Source organism: Rhinoraja longicauda, chromosome 14 (assembly GCF_053455715.1).
Source record: "Rhinoraja longicauda isolate Sanriku21f chromosome 14, sRhiLon1.1, whole genome shotgun sequence".
Classification (NCBI taxonomy): Eukaryota; Metazoa; Chordata; class Chondrichthyes; order Rajiformes; family Arhynchobatidae; genus Rhinoraja; species Rhinoraja longicauda.
Genome location: NC_135966.1, coordinates 26,951,417 through 26,979,190, shown reverse-complemented (window position 1 = coordinate 26,979,190; position 27,774 = coordinate 26,951,417). Strand labels below are relative to the sequence as shown.

The following is a 27,774-nucleotide window of genomic DNA, read 5'->3' as shown; positions in this document are numbered from 1 at the left end:
ATGGGGAGAAGGCAGGAACGGGGTACTGATTGAGAGTGATCAGCCATGATCGCATTGAATGGCGGTGCTGGCTCGAAGGGCTGAATGGCCTACTCCTGCACCTATTGTCTATTGTCCTCTGTGTCCTACAGCCTGGGCAGCGAAGCCGGCGTCCTGAGGGGAGCCACTCAAACGCAGAGAACAGGACGTGTGACGTGTGAAGGGTTCTGTAAAATCCTGCCAGCTGACCTTAGCATCTGCTGGTTGCATTGGGTGGAGAGGGCTCTGACAGGCAGAAGTACGAGATTATGCTCCAACTTTATAAAACCTTGGTAATGGGCGATGTGCAGTTCTGGTCACCATGCCATGTGAAAGGTGTAATAGTGCTGGAGAAGGTGCAGAGGGATTCACCAGGATTTGAAGTGGGTTGAATAGGAAAGACTGCAGGAAACCTTTCCCCACATCAGAGATGGATAAAACTACTTATTTTGTGTCCATCATCTATGTTTCAAATGTTCGGCCAGGCTTTTGTAAAGTGGACAGCCTTCTCATTTGCCTCCGCTAGATCTTCCAGGCAGCATTGTTCACCAAGGAGTGGGCATCTTAGTAGGTGTAGCATGGATTGTACAGATGTTCCACATACACATTCTGTGTCTGCTGCATCTGCATAGCCCCATTTGCTCATTTGTATCGATTGGATAAAACTGGAAGATAGATTTCAGATGGGATATGTAGGGGACCTTTAGTCACAACGTGGCGAGTGCCTAGAATGCACTGCCTAAGAGGGTGCTCGAAGCCAAGTTGCTGACACCATTTAAATAGAGTCTATATAAGCAGTTGAATTGCCTTGAAGGAATAGAAGGCTATGGACCAAGTGCTGGGAGATAAGATTAATGACTACTATTTGGCATGGAGAAGTAGACCTGGGGTCGTAAAATCTTGCACCATTTCCATATTGTAAGATTCCACAACTCCAGGACTACTTGACTGATACCTAGACTGGATAGGTTCTCAAATGAGAAAGGCTAAACAGGTTCAGCTTCAGTCTGCTGGCATTTAGAGAGGGAACTTAACAGAAATTTACAAGATCCCGAAGAATCTTGACAGAATGGATGAGGTCAAAATGTGGCCTCTGAAGGGATAATCTAGAACCAGAGATCACCAATTATGAATAAGGGGTCACCCTATTTAAATCAGACGATGGAAAATATTTTCTCAGTCTTGAGAGCAACAAAGCAAAGTCCAACAGTAGGGCAGAAATAGATGTGGATGAAAGGCAGGAAAGTGGAGTTAAAGTTGAAATCAAATTAGTCACTATCTTTCTAAATGTTAGCGTAGGGATAGGTGCAAGGGAAGAGGCAGTCATATCCCTAATCTTATATTTTATTTATAGTCTATTTCCATTTCAACCTTTACCAGGCTCAAACACTTCCTACCTACTTTCTCTCCTCACACAACTCATTGAGGACAAAAATTATATGTTTCTGCCCAAATTTATAAATGTGCTTCAAAAACTAAATTGTTCTGGACGTTGCGCAGCTATAAGTAGATTGCAGACTCAGAAATTGCAAAATTGCCATTTTAACCATGTTTAAAACCTACGATTCAATAAACAATTGACTATTGATATTGACTATTGATGTTGGGCCGCAGAGCGACCGGAGATATGATCCGGAAAACAATCGCATCTCCGGCAGGGTAAGAGATTGAAAGAAAGTTTCCCCTGATCCCCTCCCTCACCCCCCACATAGAACAAACCAGAGAACATTAACACAGACTTTTAAAACTCACTAAAAATAACAAAAAAAGGACGAAAAGGATAAACAGGCTGTAGGCGAGGCTACCCTCGCGGCACCACCCGGTGGTTAATATAGGAACATACCAAGGATAATTCAAGAACATTTTATGTACATACAGGGACAGAGGGAAACTGGAAGGAATACGGGCCCTCAGAAACTAAAGTGGTCATCAATGTTTCGAGCTACATGAGATGGGAAAGATCCTCAATTAATATTTCTCCTTTGTTTTTACCACGGAGAAAGACAAAGATGAGGGAACTTGGCATAGTTAATGGTGGTATCTTGAAGACAGTCCATATTACAGTCAATGAGGTGCTGAATTCCCAATAAGTACAAAGGTAGATAAATCTCCTGGGCCTGTTAGGGATAGTCTGCATGGTTTTCTGCTGAGAGATCGTGTCTCTAGAAGGTGATGAGGGCAGGGCAGTAGACGTAGCCTTAATGGACTCCAGCAAAGCCTTTGAAAGGTACCATATGGCAGGCAGCTCTGAAAGGTTAGATTGCATGGGATTCAGGGGGTGCTGGCTAACTGGATACAGAATTGGCTTCATGGGTAGATGCAGTGGGTGGTGACAGAAGGATGTTTTTCATAATGGAAGCCTGTGACTAGAGGTGTGCCTCAGGGATCTGTGCCGGAGTCATTGCTGTTTGTAATCTGCATCAACAAATTTGATGTGAAGGTACAATACATAATTAGTAAGTTTGCAGATGCAAAATAGGGGTATCCTAGAAACTGAAGATGGTTATCAAGAATTACAGCAGGATCTTGATTAGCTGGGCAAGTGGGCAAAAGAATGGCTAAAGGAGTTTAATTCAAACAGGTGTGAGGTATTGTATTTTGGGAAGTCAAACAGGGCAGGAGCTTCACTGTGAATGGTTGGGCACCGGGGAGTGTTGTAGAGCAGAGGGATCTCAGAGTATAAGTACATACTTCTCTGAAAGTGGCATCACAGGTAGATAGGGTGAAGTTGGCATTTAGCACGCTGGTCGTTAGTCAGGGAATTGAGCTTAGAAGTTGGGATATTTTGTTACCATTGTACAAAATGCTAGCGAGGCTGCACTTAGGGTATTATGTTTAGTTTTGGTCACCCTGCTGTAGGAAAGATACCATAAAGCTGGAAAGAGTGCAGTGAAGATGTACGAAGTTGTTGCCTAAAGGGGCTGAACTATAGGGAGAGGTTGGGCTGCTTAGGACTTTATTCTGTGGAGCGCAGGAGGCTGTGGGGTGATCTTAGGGAGGTGTATAAAATCACGAGGGTAATTGGATAGGGTGAATGCAGATAGTGTAGGGGAATCAAGAACTAGAGGTTTAAGATGAGAGAGGAAAGAATTAATAGGAACCAAAGGTTAATCTACACAGAGGCCTGACAAATTTGTTGGAATTCTTTGAGGAAGTAAGTAACGGAATAGACAAAGGAGAGTCAGTGGATGTTGATTACTTGGATTTTCAGAAGGCCATTGATAAGATGCCACATGCATGGCTGCTAATCTAAGATGAGAACCCATGTTAATAGAGGGAAGATACTTACATGGATAGAAGGTTGGCTGAACGGCAAGAGGGCAAAAAGTGGGAATAAAGGGGGTTTATCCTGGTTGGCTGCCGGTGGTTAGTGGTGTTCCGCAGGGGTTGGTGGTGGGTCCGCTACTTTTCACATTGTATATTATTGATTTGGATGTTGGAATTGATGGCTATGTGGCCAGTTTACGAATGATACGAAGATAGGCGGAGGGCCAGGATGTGTAGTGGAAGCAGGGAGTCTACAGAAGTACTTGGACAGGTTGGGAGAGTGAGCAAAAAAGTGGCAGATGGAATATAGTGTGGCAAAGTGTGCAGTCATGCATTTTGGTAGCCAGAATAAAGATGTAGACTATTTTCTAAATGGGGAGAGGATTCAGAAATCAGAGGTGCAAAAGGGCTCGAGTGCTGGTGTTTGCTTCCCAAAAGGTTAATTTGCAGGTTGAATCAGTAATAAGGCATTTCGAGAGGACTAGAATATAAAAGCAGGAATGTAATACTGAGGCTTTATAAAGTGCAGGTTAGACTGCATGAGAAGTATTGTAAGCAGTTTTAGGCCCTATATCTGAGGAGGGATGTGTTGTGAGGGAGAGCGTCCAGAGGAGGTTTACGAGAATTGTCCCAGGGATGATTGGGTTAATGTACGAGCATTTGATGGCTTTGGGTCTGTACTCACTGGACTTGAGAAGGATGAGGGAGGAATTTCATTAAAACTTACCAAATAGTGAAAGGCCTCCACTTGTGAAAGACCAGAGGACACAGCCTCAGAATAAAAGGGGGTACGTTCAAAAAGGAGATGAGGAGGAATTTCTTTAGCCAGAGGGTGGTGAATCTGTGGAATTCATTGCAACAGACAGCTGAGGTCAAGTCATTGGGTATTTTTAAAGCGGAGATTGACAGATTCTTGGTTAGTTAGGGGGTCAAAGGTTAGGCAGAGAAGGCAGGATATGGGGATGAGAGGGAAAGATAGATCAGTCATGACTGAATGGCAGAGTAGATGCAATGGCCCAAATGGCCTACTTCTGCACCTATGACTCACGAACTTAGGCATGTGGAACGAGTTGCCAGAGGAAATAGTTGAAACAGATATAATGATATTTAAAAGGCATTTGAATATTTGTAAGTCATTGAGGCAGATAAAAAAACAACATTTAAAGACATTTGGACAGGTACACAAATTGAAATTTTAAAGAAATATAGGTCAAACGGCATCTTGGTCGGCATGGACAAATTGGGCCAAAGTGTGATTGCAACTCCAAGTACCCTTTACATGCTATTTTTGCATTGGTCATCATATTTCCCACTTTTATTTGGTTTCACTTTTCTATCACATGTCTGGGCTATCTTCCTGCTTTAGCATTTATTGAGTGCAAAAGAAAACATAACTTCTAATGTTTGAGTTGCCAACAAATACATGAGCAAACTTTTAAGAATGTAACTTTTAATAATATATAAATTACCAGCATGTCATGTTAGCAATTATTCAGGGTAGTCAGCATTAACTATCGGCTGTAATACACAATTCCAACCTTGACACAAGCGGGGATCATATCTACATTACCAGGATTCTAGATCTTGAAAGATTTTCAATATAACAGAAATTAAAGCTCAAATGCTTCACAAAGTGCTTTGTTAATCTTTATTAAATTTACTATACAGCCCTCTGAAAGAAATTTGAAAGAGATTGGTCTCATTATACACATTATATGTAGGTTCTGGTCCAATTCACCTCTACCCCATTGTAGAGCACCAGTCCAATTTCTGCAACGCTGAGAACTATATTCTACACATTGTATAATTTTTCCTCTTCTCAACCTATTATACTTAAAATTAGCTTGATTGCATTTATTTATAGCATTACCCAATTTACTTGGATAGCATGCAAAACAAAGCTGGTCACTGTACCTCTGCTCATGTGACAATAATCAATCTAAACGTGAAAATAGCTTTCAGCAATACTTCAAATTCAGAAAGTTCTACAGTTAATTCAGTTATAATGAGACTACACAAGACCACAAAAATATGGGTTCTATTATCTACAATGAATCATGTATATTTGGGGTAAGTGGTAATTGGCAGTTATATATAAAATAGAAGTGTATTTTACAAAATGACAAAGAAACCTAGAGTGCTTTGTGATTACTATAATTAATTTTTAGCTTTAACCAGCAAATCAAAACACTACTCTGAAGTTATTTTGTTTTTGCTTGATCTTGATTGGGTACCAAAAAATAAATTCTAGAATGAGGAAAGTTTTAAAAATCCATTAGGGTTTATTTAGTCAGAGGATGGTGAATCTGTGGAATTATTTGCCACAAAAGACTGAGGAGGCCAAGTCAGTGTATATTTTTAAGGCAGAGATAGATTGATTCTTGATTAGTAGTTGTCAGAGGCCTGGAGAATGGGGTTAGGAGGGAGATATAGATCAGCCATGAATGGCAGAGTAGACTTGAATGCCTAATTCTACTCCTATCCCCTAGGACCTTATGATGGTATACTGATGAAATGGACCTCCCTTCTGATGTGTTTGCTGATGAATACACTAATTTTACATTTATAGTTCTATTTCTTGAATTGTGATTAAATCCATTGGTTATTTGGTACCAACTTAAAAGCATTAAATAGAGACATTAGCATATTTTAAATTTTGTATTGAAACAAAAATATGTTTAAGATCACTACTTGTTCATATGCAGCAAAGATAAAATGGTTTTGAGAATAGATTCTAAATTAAGACTGGTTGACAGTAAAGAAGTGTATTTGCAATTTTCTTCAGAATAGAACTCACAGGACCACAGCATCTACAACTGGGAAGAACGGCATATTGTCTTTCTGGTGTTCTGCACTAAAGTAACAGTGCTGGTTGTGCCTGCAATTCTTCAAAAAGTCAAGTCCCTAATATATTCATTAAATTACTCTTTCTATATTTTAACAAATACTTACCATTAATAGGAAGAACACTCTCTGACCCAGGAAGCGCATAGTTTAAACGACCTATCAAAGATGGAACAGAAAGTTATAAGCAGTTAAAACTGAAACAGTTCAAGTTACCCTTTCAGGACGGCGGCACGGTAGCGCAGCGGTAGAGTTTGCTGCTTTACAGCGAATGCAGCGCCTGAGACTCAGGTTCGATCCTGACTACGGGTGCTGCACTGTAAGGAGTTTGTACGTTCTCCCCGTGACCTGCGTGGGTTTTCTCCGAGATCTTCGGTTTCCTCCCACACTCCAAAGACGTACAGGTATGTAGGTTAATTGGCTGGGTAAATGTAAAAATTGTCCCTAGTGGGTGTAGGATAGTGTTAATGTACGGGGATCACTGGGCGGCACGGACTTGGAGGGCCGAAAAGGCCTGTTTCCGGCTGTATATATATGATATGATATGATATGAAATAGCCATGTGCAGCAATACGCATGCAACAGTCAAAGCCACAAGGATTGCAACTATTTTTTGCGTAGCTGTTATTGCTTCTTTCATACAGGAGGCCAAAATCAAATATGATTGTAAAAACTGAAATTGTTAAAAACCTGACACATATGAACATGGTGTTGTTCTTATTTTTATATAGTTATACATTTGCAATTGAACTGTTGGTTTCATTTTAAAACATGTCAACTATTAATCAGACTCATGTGAAAATGTCTGCATAATTCTACATTTCTAAAATTCTACATTTCATGTAAACATCACGATCCTGGTCAATATACAACCGCAACTTATATAGCTATTACATTACATCTGTTTCTTGTCTTGCAATCAGTCCGTCCATATTTTTACTAATGCTTTGTGCCTTTTAGACTATCATTATTCCTTGAATATTTCACTAATGTATTATTACCAGTAAACTAATTTGGACAATATCAAAGCCTTTCCTTGTGGTATTACCCACTGGATTACCATACTGGCCTATCACACATTTCCATCATTGACTACTGCTTAAATTTGCTGGGAGTAGAGTGATAAATATCGGAAGTGATAAACTGACGGCATTTTAAGAAGTCTGGATGTAACAAGTGTTGTACTATAATAATTGATACTGGGATCTCAAATTTTGCAGATTTATATAAATGGTTTGAATGAAGTGAACTGAAGTATAGTTGCTAAATATGGTAAATATGCTGATGGCAACAATAAAAATAGCACATTATCTAAATGGTAGGAGTTTAGGGATTTGAGGAGCAGAGGAACCAGGATGCCATAGAGCTACACAGCAAGGCCATCCAGTTCACCATATCCACACCACCAGTGGGCATCCATGTTAATCCCAACTTCCAGTATTTGGCCCATGCCTTGGCGATTCAAGTGTTCTGTCAGTGACTTTGCTTCCACCCCTCTCTCTGTATTGCAATACAGGTGGAGATGACTAGTAAGAAATTGGGAGGTAGAGAAAGGAACTCCAAGCGGGTATGAAACACTTCAACATCAGATGGTTCAAAATCCTGGAGGCCAGGCGCAAACGCCACAAAATGGTCAACTACAATAGCAACACACTCCCCAATCCAACAGCCAGAGACAACTTCAGCTGTGGAAGCTGTGAGGGTCTACATGTCAAGGATAGGCCTACTCAACCACAGCAGGAAATGCAACCACAGATGAAACATTCCCCTCTCCAAACAAAGCAACAAAGGAAACTCCTTACTTCAGTTGAATCTCTTTGTTCTCAAACTTTTGCCACACCTTCAATCTTGCTCTCAGCTGGATTGATGCCATTACTGGTCACCTTGTGGCCCATGAACACCAATTCTAGGACACCAAGAAAACATTTGTCCCCATTCACTGTCAATCCAATAGCCTTCAACCAAGCGAGTGTTTGTCTGAGTCTCTCATCATGTTCCTCACCTGTTACCATGAATGATGATATCATCTGAGATGTTGCAGTTCCAGAAATCCCTTGAATTACCTAATGAACTTCATATTGGTAAATCTCTGGTGCTGCATTGACTCTGAACAACAAACTCTTATATTGTAATTGTAATTAATTTATTAACCAAGTATGTAAATATACAAGGAATTTGATTTGCCAACAGTCATACAAAAAAGCAACAAGATATATAACATAAAAATTAAACATAGACTTAAACAGCCACCACAATGACATGTAAGAATCCCCAGGGCACACAGCATAAGCGGAGACCCACAGCCATCAGTTCAATGTCTGGGCCACACACACGCTCCTTCATCGTGATGTGACCAGAGCTGTACTGACTGCTTCATTCTCTGCAGACCCTGTTCACCCGAACAGACAGAAAGCCATCCACACTCGCACTAGACTCCGGGATGTCCACATGGAGCCATGTCCCCACTAAACACAGAAATTACTGCACTCCCTCCGAGTCCTCATCAGTGCAGGTAGCACGTCCATCTTGTTTTTTCGGCGACCTCACATTCCCCACATTCCTTTTCTCCCGTGGTAGTGATCGAAGCTCCTGCGATTGGGACGGTCGAAGCTCCCGCGATCGGGGCAGTCAAAGCTCTTGCAGTTGGAGCTCCCGCAGTCGATCCCTAACAAAGGGACCGCCAGCTCCATGATGTTAAAGCCGCAGAGCGGATTGAGATATGATGAAAAGGTCGCATCTCCGTCGAGGAAATCGTTAAAAAAAGGTTTCTCCCATCCCCCGCAGCCTCACATAATACAAAAACTAAAGGTACACTAAAAACATACAAGTAAACACGGAAAGCAAAAGAAGAAAAAGACGAGACAGGCTGTTGGCGCGGGCGGCTGCCATGAACGTCGCCAGCGCTGGATCAGGAGAGTCCACAATGTGGGACAAAAGTAGTTATTTTCCTTGACTCTGGGACTAACTCCAACTGATGATAAGCCCACTTTAGGTCTAGCTTTGAAAATACTGCTTGTAGTTGGCCCTTGTAGGATCTTATCGACAGTAGGTATGGGGTGTCTCTCTCATATTATCGCCAAATTTACTTGTCTCATGTCCACACCAAGCTTAATCTCTCTGTTTGGTTTTGCTCCTACTACAACTGGGCTGACGCATGGTGTTGATTCTTCAGTAGGTTCAATGATATCCTGTTGAATGAGCTCTTGGATTTTAGCTTCAAACTTTTCTCTTAATCCTAACGGAGTTATTCTCATTGGTTGTGCTCGAGGCTTAACATTTGAGTCTATCTTGAGTTTGACGATGATTATGCAATTTCCAATGCCTTCAAATACTGGCTTGACCTTCTCCTTTTAGACTGTATATGACTTCAGTGAGTTCACATTTATCCCAATGTGTAGCACACCTAATGTTTGGGCAGTCGCTCTGCTCATGAGTGGGGCTCCTTTCTCCTCAATAACTACAAATTCGGCATGTGTTTATCACCTGCTTGGACCTCTGCCTTGAAACATCCAACCTTCTGGATGATTTTGATGATGTCCAAGGATACTATTTCACCTGACTCACGATCTTTAGTAAACCTTATACCTGTACTCCCAAATCTCTTTGTTCTGAAACTCTCTCCAGAGCTCTACCATTTAATGTGCAAGTCCTGCCATGGTTTGGCATACCAAAGTTCAATACCTCACACTTGTCAGTCAAATTCCATTTGCCATTCCTTGGCCCACCTTCTCAACTCTTTCGGTCTTGTTATAAATTTAGATATCCTTCTTCACTTTCTATCAACAATTTTTTTTTAAACCTCCACAACTATCCTTTGACTCCTTCCTCCAAACCAAACCTCACCTTGGATTTCATGTGATCTAACCTTCCACACAGTCCTGACATTACACAGGATTTCAACAAACCAATCCCAAGCTAGTATGCATAGACAGCAGCCACTGTGACATAGAAAATTCCCATATGTTGAAAAGGGGCATTCAGTAACATGCTAGCTTTAAATACCTTCAGGATCACCTCAGTGGCCCTACTTCAGGCAACAGTGGGTCATTGACAGCTCATACCATTATCTGGAAAGGTCTGATGTTCTCACTTGCATCATTGACTTATTCAACCCCAACAAGATATATCTGCCTTGAAGGAACATTTTTAAGGGGGCCCTGACAATCTCTTCAACAATCATGACCAAACTTGAATTGAAAAATGTCTTGTTCTGAATTAGTCATTGAGTTTTTAAAAAAAGGCAACTGTGGCAAATCATTTGCTGCATCATTCTATTTCCATGTGCAGTTGTCAATAATCTAAGTGCAACATTGCAATCATGCAATCACCATTATTAGAACAGCCATCTGCAGTTAAAAAAATTGTGTACAGCGATTTATGGTCTGTGACCAGAGTGAAACAAATGCCAACCAAGAAATCCTAAAAATGATGGTTAGAGCTTCTTTCTATCATTGCGTATTTTTTCTTATTGGAAGATAGGATGCAGAAAACATGGAATGGTCATGCCCCAATTCTGTTACCCAACCTACAGCTAAAAGGGTGATAACAACTTCAAAAAAATCACCATTGGACAAGGAAAGTTTCACTACAAGTTCTGCTCAATTTTAAATAAAATTTCCTCTGGAGTTAAGAGCTACAGAGCCAGATATTTTCCTACTCTAACATCAATGTGGTGGCCAAAGTGAGAACACAAGCAATAGAGAAGTAACTGAAAGATTAGTACAATTCTTTGGCATCCAAGGCAGGCACTTTCCAATTCAGGTGTCAGACCTTTCTTGTCGATTTCAAATGCTCAAGAAAATAGGTTCAGATTGCATAAATACATGTCAAAAAGCCAAATTTTGTATTCTTGCTCCTTTTGCTTGTTATTATTTCGATACCCCAGGATCTCTTGCAGCAATGTGAAGGTGTGACAACGCTATATGGCTTTGGTGTTGGCATTAATAATATTGTACACATTAACTGTCAGGTGACTTACTTCGCATTTAAATGCTAGAGAGACTATCAATCTTCAAATGTGTTCCGGTTTCCTCCCACATTCCAAAGATGTACAAGTTTGTAGGTTCATTGGCTTCAGTAAAACTGTAAATTGTCCCTAGTGTGAAGGTTAGTATTCATGTACAGTGTGATTGCTGGTCGGCATGGTCTCAGTGGGCCGAAAGGCCTGTTTCCATGCTGTATCTCTAAAGTAGAGTATCTATCCCCATCACCTGCAATATTGTTTTCCACTTCTCATGCATCATCACTTTTCTCTGTTCTGCCTCTTTTTCATGGGAGAATACAGAGATACTGCACGAAGACATCTCAACCCATCAAGTCCACACTGACCAACAACCTGCATTTGCACTCGCCCTACATTATTCTGATTTATTATTCTTCCCACATCCTCATTACCTTACCCCGATTCTACCAGTCATCTACAACTACACACTAGGGGCAATTTACGGCGGCCAATTGACCAGAGCACCTGAAGGAAACTCGGTCAATCACAGGGAGAACATGCAAATTCCAACACAGATAGCACCAGAGGACAGGATTCAACCCAGGTCTGGTGTTGCAAGACAGCATTTTTACTAGTTGCGTCACTGTGCCACACCTATATTCTTTACCTTCAAGAATATTTCCACTCATTCCATATACAATTTTTTGAATGCTTTTTATAATATAATCATTCAACTGATCCATTAATTCAAATGAACCAAACCATTAGTTTTCCAATTTTTTTTAGGGTAATTAACTTAAAGTTGCAGGATTATAAGATCATAAAGTTACAGCACAGAAACAGGTTCTTCAGTCCATGATATCTGTGCAAACATGACACCTACTCAAACTATTCCCTTCTGTCACACATGCACCATATCCCTCCATTCCCTGAATATACATACGCCTATCCAAAAGCTTCTTGTATGCCACTATTGCATCTGCATCCATCACCACCCCAGGCACCTACCACTGAAAACAAAACTCGCCCCACATTTCATCTTTAACCCTTTTTCCTCTCACCTTAAAGCTATGCCCTCTAGTCTTTGGCATTTCCACACTGGAGAAAATGTTCTGAATGTGTACCCTATCTATGCTTTGCATAATTGATGAAACTTCTATCAGGTCTCCCCCTCAGGGTTCAACGCACTGAGAGAGAAAAAAAAGGACATTTGTCCAACCTTGCCTTATAGCCATAGCCATAGCCATAGCCATACCGAGGGCGGCACGGTAGCGCAGCGGTAGAGTTGCTGCTTTACAGCGAATGCAGCGCCGGAGACTCAGGTTCGATCCTGACTACGGGTGCTGCACTGTAAGGAGTTTGTACGTTCTCCCCGTGACCTGCGTGGGTTTTCTCCGAGATCTTCGGTTTCCTCCCACACTCCAAAGACGTACAGGTATGTAGGTTAATTGGCTGGGTAAAAATGTTATATAAAAAAAAAAATTAAAAAAAAATTTGTCCCTAGTGGGTGTAGGATAGTGTTAATGTACGGGGATCGCTGGGCGGCACGGACTTGGTGGGCCGAAAAGGCCTGTTTCCGGCTGTATATATATGATATGATATGATACTAATCCAGGCAGCATGCTGGTAAACCTCATCTTCCAAACCATAGACATTCTTATAGTTTATATACAGTGCATTCAGAAAGTATTCAGACCCCTTCACTTTTCCCACATTTTGTTACATTACAGCCCTATTTTTAAATAGATTAAATTCATTTTTTTTAATCATCAATCTACACACAATATGCCATAATAAAAAAAAGGGAAAACAGGTGTTTAGAAATTTTTGCAAAGTAATTAAAAAGAAATAACTGAAATATCACATTTACATAAATATTCAGACCCTTTACTCAGTACTTTGTTAAGGCACCTATGGCAGCAATTACAGCCTCAAGTGTATGATGCAACAAGCTTGGCACACCTTTATTTGGGTAATTTCTCCCATTCTTCTCTGCAGATCCTCTTAAGCTCTGTCAGGTTGGATGGGGAGCGTCAATGCACAGGTATATTCAGGTCCCTCCAGAGATGTTCGATCAGGTTCAAGTCTGGGCTCTGGCTGGCCATTCAAGGACATTCACAGACTTGTCACGAAGGTACTCCCGCATTGTCTTGACAGTGTGCTTAGGGACGTTGTCCTTTTGGAAGGTGAACTCCGTCCCAGTCTGAGGTCCAGAACGCTCTGGAGCAGGTTTTCAACAAGGATCTCTCTGTACTTTGCTCCGTGCATCTTTCCCTCGATTCTGATTAGTCTCCCAGTTCCTTCCGCTGAAAAGCATCCCCACAGCATAATGTAGCCACGACCATGTTTCACCGTAGGTATGGTATTGGTCAGATGATGAGCGGTACTTGGTTTCCTCCAGACGTGACGCTTGGCATTCAGGTGAAAGAGTTCAATCTTGGTTTCATCAGACCAGAGAATTTTGGTCTGAGAGACCTTTAGGTGCCTTTTGGCAAACTCCAAGCGGGCTGTCATGTGCCTTTTACTGAGGAGTGGCTATTGTTTGGCCACTCTACCATAAAGGCCCGATTGGTGGAGTGCTGCAGATATAGTTGTCCTTCTGGAAGGTTCTCCCATCTTCACAGAAGAACTCTAGAGTTCTGTCAGAGTGACCATTGGGTTCTTGGTCACCTCCCTGACCAAGGCTCTTCTCCCCCGATTGCTCAGTTTGGCCAGGCGGCCAGCTCTATGAAGAGTCCTAGTGGTTCCAAAGTTCTTCCATTTAAGAATGACGGAGGCCACTGTGCTCTTCGGGACCTGCAATGCTGCGGAATTTGTTTTATATCATTCCCCAGGTCTGTGTCTCGACACAATTGTGTCGCGGAGGTCTACGGACAATTCCTTCGTCTTCATGGCTTGGTTTTCGCTCTGACATGCACTGTCAACTGTGGGACATTTCCAAAACATGTCCAATCAATTTAATTTACCACTGGTGGACTCCAATCAAGCTGTAGAAACATCTCAAGGATAATCAATGGAAACAGGATGAACATAAGCTCAATTTTGAGTGTCATAGCAAAGGGTCTGAATACTTATGTAAATGTGATATTTCAGTTATTTCTATTTAATTACTTTGCAAAAATTTCTAAACCCCTGTTTTCGCTTCTTCATTCTGGGGTATTGTGTGTAGATTGATGATTAAAAAAAAGAATTTAATCCATTTTAAAATATGGCTGTAACGTTACAAAATGTGGAAAAAGTGAAGGGGTTTGAATACTTTCTGAATGCACTGTAGTTTCAAATCATTTTTTTGTTAAACCAACTATACCATCATTAATAAATGCAATCCCTCATCCCAAACAAAGGTGCTAGGCATGGATACAAAGGAGTAAAGCTTTATTCCATATATCTAAGGCAATTGCACAACAGTAGACCCCAATACTATAAACATCCTATTCTTTCAGGTTGGAAATTATGACAGATGATTAACTATTTTTAAAGTTAAAACACCATTGTTTGAATGAACTCAAATCTATAATATTCTTGTTTCACTTAATATTTATGAGAAAAGATAGGCATTCTGTAATCACAAAAATATTGCTTTTATTATTTTCAAAACCTCAATTTAAAGCTGAATATTTGATAACAGTCTTATTAAACTTTTGAGGCTTGCTTTTACCTTTTAGTGGGTCCTGTTCAGCTCTCATGATGTCAATCAGTGAACTCTCCAATGAATGCATATTTAAAGTGTCATATAATCTAGTTCGATCCTAGAGAAAGCAATAGAAATTATCTTGGTTTGCAATACTGAAGTCACCTTATAGCAAATAAATATTTTGGTTAAAAAGTAGTTACTTACAAACTCAGTTTTAATTTTAAGAAATGTGTTACTAGATTTACAATCATTGAATATTCAAACAATTCTACATTTTTAAAGACTGAAAATGTAGACATTGAATTGTATGTCAGTGAGCCTTTGTGAAAATGTGCAACTAAAAATCCATTTCCATCCAAATCTGCTGTAAAAACAATTCAGCTACAATTAAGAGATAGAAAAGTAAATTCTCCTTTCAAAGTGGCATGATAACAAAGGAATATTTTGAGACATTTACCAACAGATTAATTTTTAAAAGTCTGAAACATTACTCAATGTCAATATTATTGAATATTACAAAATTACACAAAATACCAACCATTCCTTATTGATCTGCAAAAATCAGATTTTCTAAGAGTACAGTTCATTCAGTATAAGCTTGACATCCAAATGGGATTCGGGAATGGGGAAAGTTTCAGGTCAAGACCCTTCTTCAAACTGAAGAAGAATCTTAACCCGAAATGTCACCCATTCCTTCTCTCCAGAGATGCTGCCTGTCCCGCTGAGTTACTCCAGCATTCTGTGTCTATCTTTGATCTATTGGCAGTTATATGCAAAATCAAATTGGGACCAAAGGAATGACTTAACAGGAAAAAAAAACAGGAAGACACCTGGGAAGAATGCCTGGAAAGCATTCTTGAAATTTTTTATTTTTTTTAAATCACAGAAAAGATTAAGGATAAATACTAATACATTTTCTAAGTTTAAAAATGTAAATAGAGATGAAATCTGAGAACAGACCGAGGCCCAAAGAAAGAACACGTTTAGGGAATCAGTTAGTTGATCTGAATACACTGACTTATTTTTATAAAGTTTTCACCAGAGTAAGAAAAGTGGGCCATTTGGGACCAATCCACCATTCCTTATTTTCATGCTTGATCTTGAATCTTTATACCATTTATCCACTCCAATCCACCCACTCCATAAATATTCAGCAACTTGACTTCCTTAGCCTTCTTTTGTTGGCATGCGTCATCTGCGAGAAATGGTGTGGCTTTGTCGATGTCCTGCTTGGAGATGCCTATGTTTCATCTGTGGCTGCATTTCCTGCCGTGGCTGACCAGGTCTATCCATCTTTGACAGGCAGACCCTAGATCTGCCCACAGCTGAAGTTGTCACTGACTTTGTTTTGTCAGTGTTTTGTTTTGGGAGTGTTTTGCTGTTGCCGTTGACAATTTTGTGACGTAGGAGCCTGGGCTCCAAGGTCTTGAACCACATGCTGTTGTAGTGCTTCATGTCCATCTGGAAGTCCTTTCACCACCTCACTCAGTCCTCAGCCACCACTTCGAAGTTGTTAGTGCCAATGTTAAAATTTGTCATCTCTCTTAATTGCATTCTTGTAGCGAAGCTTAGTCTTCCCTTTGACCTCCTTGCAGTGGCGACCTCACCGTATAGCACATCTTTAGGGATTTGACCATTTTCCATCCTGTGTACATGTCCATGCTAGCAGAAAAGCGGTTGCTGCCTTTCCTATACATGAATTGATTTCCTGATCCAGAGAGAGGCTATCAGTCATCGTAGATCCTAGGTAAGTGAATTTGTTGACAGTTTCAGAGGGGTGTTTAGGGTGATTTCTGACCCATGACAACAGCGCTGCCTTAACACAGATCATCGGTCGGTATTCATTGCAAGCATGTGATGGTCTGTCCATCAAACCTTGAACTCCTCCTTTTGCATACAGCATACACGAGTTCTCTTATAAACACATTTCTCATCATTGTCACGTCAGCTTCCTATCGCTTTTGGTGTAAAGGTACACTCCATGTCTGGTGCGAAAGCAAAGGACAGAAGGGCAGATAGGAATATGCCAAACAGTCGGAGCCAGGATGCAGCTTTTTTTTTTTTCACTCCACTTCTGGGGAAATGGCCCATGTGGCACCATCAAATTGCAATGTACCATGCATAAACCTGCAGCACAGAATTCCACCTTCTGAATTAAAAAAATCTCTTCATATTTGTCCTTTGTGTCCTGTTCCTATCGAGAGACCACAATCAACTTGATCCCCAGCCAGAGGAAATATTTGTCAGGGGAAAGCTGTTAGAATCTTTTAGGCTTCAACTAAAGCTCTCATTTCTTTTTAAACTCCAATGAACAAGCCTAGATGACCCACTATCTTCTTTGGAAAAAAACCAGTCTGATGAACCTTCTTGGACCTATGACAACTATGCCTTTATTTGAATTGAAATGAATAAATTTTATTTGCCAAATATGTATACATACAAAGAATTTGCCTTGGTGCTTTGCTCGCAAGTAACAACACGACATACAGTAAACAATTAAGAATAAAACATTATAGTTTAAACACATGAAGAATGAAATAAAATACCAGAGGAAAAGGAGGCTACAGACTTTAGGTTGTTGATTAGAGCTACTGCTCGTGGAAAAAAGCTGTTTTTATGTCTGGCTGTAGCGGCTTTGACAGTCCGGAATTGCCTTCCAGAGGGACGTGATTAAAAGAGTTTGTGGCCAGGGTGAGAGAGGTCAGAGATGATCTTACCCACTCTCTTCCTGGCCCTTGCAGTGTACAGTTCGTCAATGGGGGAAGGTTGCAGCCAACAACCTTCTCGGCTGATCGAACGATGCGCTGCAGCCTCCGGATGTCATGCTTGGTGGCTGAGCCAAAGCAGACCATGATGGAGAAGGTGAGGACAGACTCTATGATGGCAGTATAAAACTGGACCATCATTGCCTGTGGCAGATTGTATTTCCTCAGCAGCCGCAGGAAGTACATCCTTTGTAGGGCCTTTTTGACTGTGGAGTCGATGGTGGCCTTCCATTTAAGGTCCCTGGAGATGATGGTCCCAAGGAACTTAAATGACTCCACAGTTGTGACTGGTGAGTGGGAGGAGGGAAGGAGGAGCTTTCCTGAAGTCCACTTATTTACTTATTTACAAGTCTACTTATTTACTTATTTACAGTTCCTTATTTACAATAAAGAGACCAGTGATGTACACAATACTCCAGAGGTGGCCTCACCCAAGCCCTATAAAATATAGCATACTCAAACCTCTTACAATAAAGGCTAACATACCATTTGACTTCTTAACTACTTACTTCACCTGCTTATTTGCTTTCAGTGAACATCGGTTTCCTCCCACACTCCAAAGACGTACAGGTATGTAGGTTAATTGGCTGGGTAAATGTAAAAATTGTCCCTAGTGGGTGTAGGATAGTGTTAATGTACGGGGATCACTGGGCGGCACGGACTTGGAGGGCCGAAAAGGCCTGTTTCCGGCTGTAGATATATGATATGATATGATATGATAAAGCCATATAGATCCTTTTATGCACAAACATTTTTTTTAATCTATCCCCATTATTTTAGCCATTCATGTTATACTGCATCTGCCATTTATTTTGCTCCACTTGTCCAAATGATTTTGAAGATACAAATACATCACATCCGCTGATTCTCCATTATCAGTTGTTAATGTCAAAGTGCATGCTTTGGTGTGTCAGACTTCAGCAAAGAGTGCAAATAATAATCAGTTGAGTTTTTATTTTTCTTCTCTTTTTGAGTATAGGGATAGAAATAAAAGGGTATGCAAGTTAGAGCAGTTGTATGCTCTTCCTGTAATATGTGGGGTCTCCTTTCAGACCACATAATAATTAGAATTGCAGTTGGACACTCTCTGGAGCATCTTGGAGGCAAATAATATTGTAGAGAGCAAGCTTAGAAAGCTCGTCACACCACATTTTCAGAAAGAAAGTTGAGTGATTAGCAGGAAGAGAAGCAAATTTATAGGCAGCTAGAGCAGGAATATCTACCCAATGGCCATTCCCCTCTCAAACAACTATGTGTTTGACACTCGTTTAGGGGGAGGGTGGTAAAAGAACTCTGAAGAAAGCAGCAACAGCCAAGTTTCTGGTACCACAGTTGGCATTGATGCACTGCAGGGGTGAGAAAATCAAAATCTAGGGGAGTAGTGGTGGCAGACAGACAAGACGATCTGTGGCCAAGAGTAAGTTCTAGAATGGTATATTGCCCCTGGTCAGTCCCATCTTGAATCAAGTACAGACATTTTAAAGTGTGCGAGATACCAAGCCAGGAGGGATTTGCCTTTTGGGAATCCTGCACCCCTTTGTACTTCCAATATTTGAATCCTCTCCCACTTTAGAAAATAGTCTACGCCTTTATTCCTTCTACCAATGTGCATTATTATCCATGCTGTATTCCATTTGCCAATTCTTTGCCCACTCTCTCAACCTGTCCAAGTCCTTCTGCAGACTCACTACTTCCTCAACACTACTCGTCCCTCCACTTATCTTCATATCGTCCACAAACACAGCCACAAAGCCATCAATTCCATCATCCAGATCGTTAACATACAACATAACATATAACGCTACCCACCACAGACCACTGCGGAACACCACTAGGCACCGGAAAACCAGAAAAGGCCTCGTTTATTTCTTCTGCCAATCTTCTGATACCATGGGCTCCTATCTTGTTCAGCAGCCTCACAGGGGGCACTTTATCAAAGGCCTTCTGAAAATTCAAATAAACAATATCCACTGACTCTTTGTCTATCCTGTTTGTTACCTCCTTAAAAAAACTCTAGATTTGTCAGGCAAGATCACCCATTAACAAAATGACACCAACCAGCCCATTTTATCCTATGCTTCCAAGCATACTGAAACTTCATCCTTAATAAACAATTCTAGAATTTTACCAACCTCAGATGCCAGGCTAACTGGCCTACAATTTCCTCTTTTTTGCTTTGGTTCCTTCTTAAACAGTAGAGTTATATCTGCAATTTTCCAGTCCTCTGGAACCATTCCTGATTCAATTGGGATTTTTGAAAGATCACTACCTATGCCTCCACAATCTCAACAGCTACGTCTTTCAGAACCCTGGGGTGTAATCCATCTGGTCCAGGTGACTTATCCACGTTCAAACCTATCAGCTTCCCAAGCACCTTCTCCTCAGTAATATTGAATGTACACATTTCTGCCCCTTGACTCTCTTGAATTTCTGGCAAGTTGATGGTCTCTTCCACTGTGAAGACTGACACAAAAAACATCCAGTTCATCTGCCATTTCTTTGATTAGTCATGTTCTTAAAGTGCCGTTTGTATGGACTTTACATGTTCCCCCTGTGATCATGTGGGTTCTCTCCGGGTGCTCTGGAGCATCCCAACGACGCGAGATTTTGTAGGTTAATAGGCCACTGTAACTTGTCCCTAGTGCACAGAGAGTAGATATGAAAGTTGGAAAACATAGAACTAGTGTGAGTGGATGATCAATGATTTGGTACGGGCTCTAAACTAACACAAACCAATTAAGAACAGCCAGAATTAATTATTTAAACATTAAAATATGCAAGGATTGATTTTAAATTGTGTAATAAGTTCACAGCAGTTCAGGTCCAAGCATTTACAATACAATATGTTGGCAGGTCAAACTAATGTCTTGGTGCACCTCATAGGGTTAAAGCTATTCAATAGCAGCATCACATCAGCTGGTTTCTCTGGAGTCAAGAAAACCACAATCAATGCTACAAAAATAGTAGCATTGAAATCAAAGCAGCCACCAAAGGATTTTTCTTTACATGGACATTGCCACTCATTGCTTTGTTAATTTAGTTTATTCCATTTGAGTTCCCTGCACTAATTAGGAAGCAAATACAGTCTAAAAGGTACATACTTCAGTTAAAATTAGTCATACTGCATGAAAACAGGCTGCACAACTCTGACACCAAATGCTGACCATTAAGCACTCAGTTACACAAGTTCCACTTTAATTTTCCCACGCTCCCATCATCTCCCCAGTTACAAATTAGGGCAATTTATAGCTATCACATAGACTACCAACTCTTGTCTTTGAGCCATGGAGAAAACTAGAGTATTAGGGGAAACCCATGCAGTTACTGGGAGAAACAGCAGAAGACATGATCGAACCTAGTTTGCTGGAGCAGTACAGCAGCAGCTCTACCACTTGCACTACAGTGCCTCCCAGCTGAGTACATCTTTAGGATATCAATGCCTTCAAATTTGGAATCTCAGTTCAAAACCAGAACACAAAACATTGGCTAATACTTGATAGTTTCACCCTGAGATTCTGCCATCTAGGTGCATGCAATATCTATTAAAAGCATTGCAGGTCTCAACAATTTTGATAACATTTTCTGATAAATATTATTCAAAGTACATACTTCTATGGCACCATCAACAGAAATAACAGCCATCAGATATTTTCATCCTCAGATGATCAGTATCTTACACACAACACTGTATACACAGTTTTAAATGTGTACTGCAATAACAAGGCAACATCTTGGTTGTGTGTATTCTAGATATTTAAGGCTTCAATACTACTTTCCTACTTCATTAGCTATTCCACATGATCGACACTAATTACTGCTAGTCAGGGTTACGCCTAAAAGTGTACAGAACTAAAGACATACAGAAGAGCGTTTTTAAGTGCTGGTCATCTCAGAAAGACCCACACTTAGCAAATTAAATCTGGCAAGAATGAATCCCCACCGAATGGCAAAATTTAAAATATTTGGTTTACTTTGAATGCATATAGGTCATCCACACACCACTTTGATTCAATTAAAGACAAAAAAGAAAGCAATATTCATCTCCCTTGGTGTTTAAATGCCTTCCAAAAAAAATATCCATATTAATTTCTTTCCACTTTTCCTTTTCATTTTAAAGAATCCATTAATGGAGTAATTTCATCTTAAATACCATAGGCCCCAAAAAATTATTGTGATATTGTTGGGCCAGAAAACTAGTAGGCATCATTCTCCAAAAATGAGAGCCAGATTTTTCAGAAGTATATTTCTGAGAGTTCTCCAAGGTGAGGGATAAAATACTTAAAACTTTTTTTCTGCTAATCATAATTAATGACAGCTCCAATTGTTAAAATTTAAATCAACATTAGTGCCGTTGTTTGTTAAACGGCTATAACAGGATAATTGACAGATTGTACCAAATTTGATCGAACAAGCCACAGAATGAAGCTATCTCATTGATCAGCAAAATAAGGAGTCGGGAGGGCTGTGTGTAGTGAACAATTGGGAGGAATAAAATTCTAGATCCTAGGGAGACATTGGACGTTATTTCGATTCAAAAGTTGCGACTGGAATATTATCCATAAAAAGTGCCAGGTTCTGCACTTCGGGAAAAGCAAACTTAGTAACAAATACAAAATATTTTTCATGACATTACATATAGAGGGGCAGAAAGGTCTTACAGGGCACATCCAGAGTTTTCAAAAGTATCAAATGGGCAAGGTGATTAATGAGGTAATGAGCAGCTGTCCTTTCTTGGCGGACAAAACAAAAATTAGGGGTGACATTCTAGAATTTACAAAAGAGCGACACAACCCCGTGTGCAGTTCTACTCACCATAGAGTGAGAATACAGTAACCGGCTCTACTGTACAACCCGTCCATGCTAACCAAGATGCTCAACTACATTAGTTCCATTTACCAGTGTTTGAATCATATCCCTCAAAACTTTTCCTGTCCATGCACCTGTCCAAATGTCCCTTAAATGTCATGGTACCTGCCTTTCAGTTTCCTACATTCCAGGGATAAAATCCTAGACTGCCTCTTCCTATAACTCAGTCCCTCAAGTCCTGGCAACATCCTCAGTATGTTTCCACACCCTTTCCAGTTTAATGATATTTTTCCTACAGCAGGGTGGTAAAAACTGCACACTCCAAGTGTAGCCTCACCAATATCTTGTACAGCTTCTATACTCAATGCCCATATGGAAGGTGGTCTATGTACCAAAAGCCTTCACCATCCTGTCCACCTGCACCTCCACTTTCAGGGAATTATGGTCGTGTTATATCCTAGATCCCATTCCCCAGGGCCCTACCAATCACTGTTGACTCTTGGTTTGAGGTCTTAAAATGTTACATCTCACACTTATCCAAATTAAATTCCGTTTGCCATTCCTCAACCCAGTTACCCAGCTGAACAGGATCCTGCCACAATTCTTGATAACTTTCTATACCATTAACTTTAGTGTCATTTGAAACATACTAACCATGCCTTGCACATTCTTATCCAAATCGTTGAATTTGATTTCAATCAACAATGGGCATTGTGCTGACCTGAGGTACACCTTTAGTCACAGGCCTTCAGTCAGAGAAACAATCTTTCACCATCACCCTTTATTTCCTACCATCAAGATATCCAATTAGCTCGTTCTCCCTGTATTCCATGCAATCTAACCTTCCAGAGCAACCCACCATGCAAAACCTTGAAGCATTTGCTGAAGTTTATAAGGGGCTACGTCTATTGCCCTGCAAACATTGATCCACTTAATTACTTCAAAATACTCAAATTCAAGAGATAGCATCCTCCATGCACAAGGCAATGTTGACAACACTGCTGGAAGAATGTCAACAGCACCAGAATGAGCTAAGATAAATAAAAGGATGTTACCAGATCTGGGCAATTGCAAGGAATGACATAGTAGGCTAAGATGTAGGAAAATAACTGCAGATGCTGGTACAAATCGAAGGTATTTATTCACAAAATGCTGGAGTAACTCAGCGGGTCAGGCAGCATCTCAGGGGAGAAGGAATGGGTGACGTTTCAGGTCGAGACCCTTCTTCTCCAACATTTCCGTCACCTCCATCGGGACCTAACTACTGGCAGCATCTTCCCATCCCCTCCCCTTTCTACGTTCCGCAGAGACCGTTCCCTCCGTAACTCCCTGGCCCACTCGTCCCTTCCTACCCAAACCACCCCATCCCTGGACACTTTCCTCTGCAACCGCACGAGCTGCAACGCCTGTTGTCCCTTTACCTCCCCCCTCAACTCCATCCAAGGACCCAAACAGTCTTTCTAGGCGAGACAGAGGTTCACCTGCACCTCCTCCAACCTCACCTATTGTATCCGCTGCTCTAGATGTCAACTTCTTTACATCGGCGAAACCAAACACAAGCTCGGCGATCGTTTCGCTCAACACCTTCGCTCAGTCCGCCTAAACCAACCTGATCTCCCGGTGGCTGAGCACTTCAACTCCCCCTCCCAGTCTGACCTATCTGTCATGGGCCTCCTCCAGTGCCATAGTGAGGCCCACCGGAAATTGGAGGAACAGCACCTCATATTTCGCTTGGGCAGCTTGCAGCCCAGCGGTATGAACATTGACTTCTCCAACTTTAGATAATTCCTTTGTCCCTCTCTTCCCCTCCCCCTTCCCAGTTCTCCCTCTATCTTTCCGTCTCCACCTATATCCTTCCTTTGTCCCACCCCCGACATCAGTCTGAAGAAGGGTCTCGACCCAAAACGTCACCCATTCCTTCTCTAGTAGGCTAAGATAGTTTTCTTTGCAACAGAGGAGAGTGAAGGGAATTTTAATTAACATGCATAAAAGAATGATACTAAAGAACTCAGAGAAAGGAAAAACAGAAGTTATCAATCACATTTGGAATGAATAAGCAATTTGAGCTGAGAATTGGGACTAATACAAATAGCTCAATTTTAGCCAGTATGAACCAAAAGGTCTCCTACAATTATATAAATTTTAATGAATCTATTATTTGAGTCTAAAATGGTCTACAACTATTAGAATGAAATGGGTTAGTCAAATGGCTTTTTGCATGGAGAGTTGCAAAGTCATGCGGCAATGTGACACACACACACAATTTTTTTCCAATTACTTGCTCTTATCTATTACTATTGAAGCAGCTACCATCACTTTCTAAACTAGTACATTTCAGATCACAAATCCAACCTTGGTTAACCTCAAAGCTGTATCTTCTAATTACCAAACACATCTGCTGCAGAAAACATAATCAAAATCTTTCATGATTGAGCATCTCCATTAAATTATCTCCTTATATCCAGTTCCTGTGTTCTCTCACACAGATCCAAGGCCCATCGACATTGGTAATTCTAAAAAGTCACTTTGCATTTTCTCAACAGCCTGTACTTCCTTCCTAATATACTGTTACATTCCTCTTTTTCCTTCCACATTTTCAATAAAAACCTTGAAGCCAGCATTAATTTTACAACTCTACATTACCAACCAGATAGCTACCATTGAGGTCCTAATTATAGCTATGAGGACAAGCTATGTTGGTTACAAGCCGAACGCCATACTTCAGAAATGGGTGCTAATCTAATCTTCAGAAAGATTACCTGGCTAACAGAAAAGATTTGCGGATGTACTCAAAGGCCTTGAGATGAAGAGAAACCGGATTGAACATGCCTGAATTCATGAGAATCTGTGTATTTTGAAGAGTTTAGAAGATTAAGAGCAACCGCTAAATGCGGGGAGACTATTTCCCTGGCTAGGAAGTCTAGGACGAAGTGCCGCTGTCTCATGATATGTCCAATGCATTTAAGACTGAGAGAAAGGTAAAATGTCTTTACTCAGAGCATGCTGACAGATACTCTACCAGTAAAGGTTGTGAAGGACAATACGCTGAATATATTTAACAAATAAAGGTAGATTTCTAGATTTACAAAGGCATTAAGGGATATGGAGATCAAGTAACGATAACGGTCTCGACCCGAAATGTTACCCTTTCCTCTCCAGAGTTGCTGCTTGGCCCGCTGAGTTACTCTAGCATTTTGTGTCTATTGTCAAGTAACGATAGGTCATGGAAGTAGACGAGGAGCCATGATTGCATTGAATGCAGCCTCCAAAGGGCTAATACTCATATTTCATATTTATTTCATATTTCAGATACAGCGCGGAAACAGGCCTTTTCGGCCCACCAAGTCCGCACCGCCCTGTGATCCCCGCACACTAACACTATCCTACACACACTAGGGACAATTTTTACATTTACCCAGTCAATTAACCTACATACCTGTACGTCTTTGGAGTGTGGGAGGAAACCAAAGAACTCGGAGAAAACCCACGCAGGTCACGGGGAGAACGTACAAACTCCTTACAGTACAGCACCCGTAGTCAGGATCGAACCTGAGTCTCCGGCGCTGCATTCGCTGTAAGCAGCAACTCTACCGCTGCGCCACCGTGCCGCCCCTACTCCTGCTTCTATTTCTATATTTTCTTTTAATATCTCCTGTAGACAAATGCAAATAACAAGCCTTCATCACCCAGCACCATCACTTTTGATCTGAATCACTGTTCTTCAGTGATTCAGTCTGCTCATCACTTCAGGGAGTCTGCTCATCACAGCCATTTCATGTCCATTCCTACTCTTCCTTGCAGCTTAAAATAAATTTTATTCCAAACCTTTCCAATTAAGAGTCAAAACACTTTTATTTCCTTGACCAAATATTTTAGCATTTTCTGTTTTCACTTTGGAATTTTCTGCATCAGTAGTTCTTTCATTTTTGAAAACATTGAGTCGAGTGTTCAATTGTCATGTGTACTGTCACAAAACAATGAAATACTTAATTGCTGCAGTGTAACAGGCCTGTAAATGCAGTAACAGATATAATATATAATCAGCAACAAATTAATAACCATAATACTAGGTTAGCTATTGTACTGTCATAAAAAAAGTCTGTAGTGAACCAGACACACCATAGAAGATCAAGAGCCTGATGGTTGCTGGAAAGAAGCCATTCTTCAACCTGGTGGTCAGTTTTCAGGCTCCAGTACCTTCTTTCTGATGGTATTAGTGAAATGACAGCATGGCCAGGGTGATGTGGATCTTTGATCATACTAGCTTCCCTTTTGAGGCAGTACCTCCTATAAATCTCTTTGATAGTGGGGAGGTCAGTACCTGTGGTGGACCAGGCAGTGCCTACTATACTCTATAGTCTCTTTTATTCCCAGGTCGACAAGTTGCCAAACCAGGCTGTGACGCAACCAGTCAATATGCTCTTTACGGCATACCTGTAGTGGTTCGATGGAATATTTGTGACATACCTGTTCCTCCTCAATCTTCTCATAAAGTAGAGATGTTGATGAGCTTTCTTTGTGATTCATCGATGTCCTGAGACCAGGACAGATCTTCAAAGGTAAACATGCCAAGGAACTTTAAGTTATCGATTCCCTCCACCGTCGTCCTGTCAGCTTTCCTTTCCAAATGTTAACAATCAGCTTCTTGGTCATGCTAACTTTGAGAGCAAGATGGTTGTTCTGGCATCAAACAGATTTCAATCTCCCTCGTATTCTGACTCATCATAACCCATTATTCGACCATATACAATGCTATTGCCAGCAAATATCAAGATGGCATTGGAGCTGCGCCTGGCTTTCTGTACTGAACTTTCTTCGAGATTTTCCTAATCTGATGGTCATCGAGGAGGATTCACAAAATGCTGGAGTAACTCAGCAGGTCAGGCAGCATCTCTGGAGAGAAGGAATGGGTGACGTTTCGGGTCGAGACCCTTCTTCAGATAGGAGGAAGTATTGTTGCATTTCACACTGGTTGCAGTCTGCCAATGAGGGAGTTGATCTAATTAATATAAGGATGAGCAGAGACCTAGTTTTCTGAGATTGATAAGTTTGGAAGGGATGATGTTGTTGAACACCGAGCTGTGTTCGGTGTTCAACAGCCTGAAGTATGTGTTCTTATTAACCAAGTGATTTCCAGCATCGACAGTTCTTTCCCTTTTGAAATTTTTGAATTTCTTGGCCCAACAAAACAGAAGTTAAACAAAATTGTAGTTGCTGTTTTGCATCTCCATCAGGCACATGCAGGAAGATAATTTCCTATCCACAATTGCACTAAGTGGTTGATGAATCTTCTGTACATACTACTGTAATCCATGAAGGAGATTTATTAGTTTCCAGTAATGGATCATGGAGTAATTCTACCATGTAATTTTCAAATGATACAGAGTCACATTGTTTTTTTCACTGGAAAGAATAGTTCTCAAGGTTGCGAATGGCATACCAAACAAAGGGATGGATTTATTTTCCTGGTGACCTTCAAGTGCTGTTGGGCTTCACTC

General features: G+C 40.9%; 1 protein-coding gene across 2 annotated transcripts in view; it reads right to left on the bottom strand.

Moving 5' to 3' along the window:
- The window catches only part of cpeb4b (cytoplasmic polyadenylation element binding protein 4b), a 60,343-nt gene that overhangs the window by 23,704 nt on the left and 8,865 nt on the right, over positions 1–27,774 (bottom strand). For both annotated transcript variants that reach the window (XM_078411610.1, XM_078411609.1), the window contains exons 2-3: positions 14,730–14,820; positions 6,238–6,288 (exon numbers count right to left, since the gene is read on the bottom strand). In XM_078411610.1, the coding sequence (XP_078267736.1) occupies positions 6,238–6,288; positions 14,730–14,820 (142 nt within the window). The remainder of the gene's footprint in view (positions 1–6,237; positions 6,289–14,729; positions 14,821–27,774) is intronic.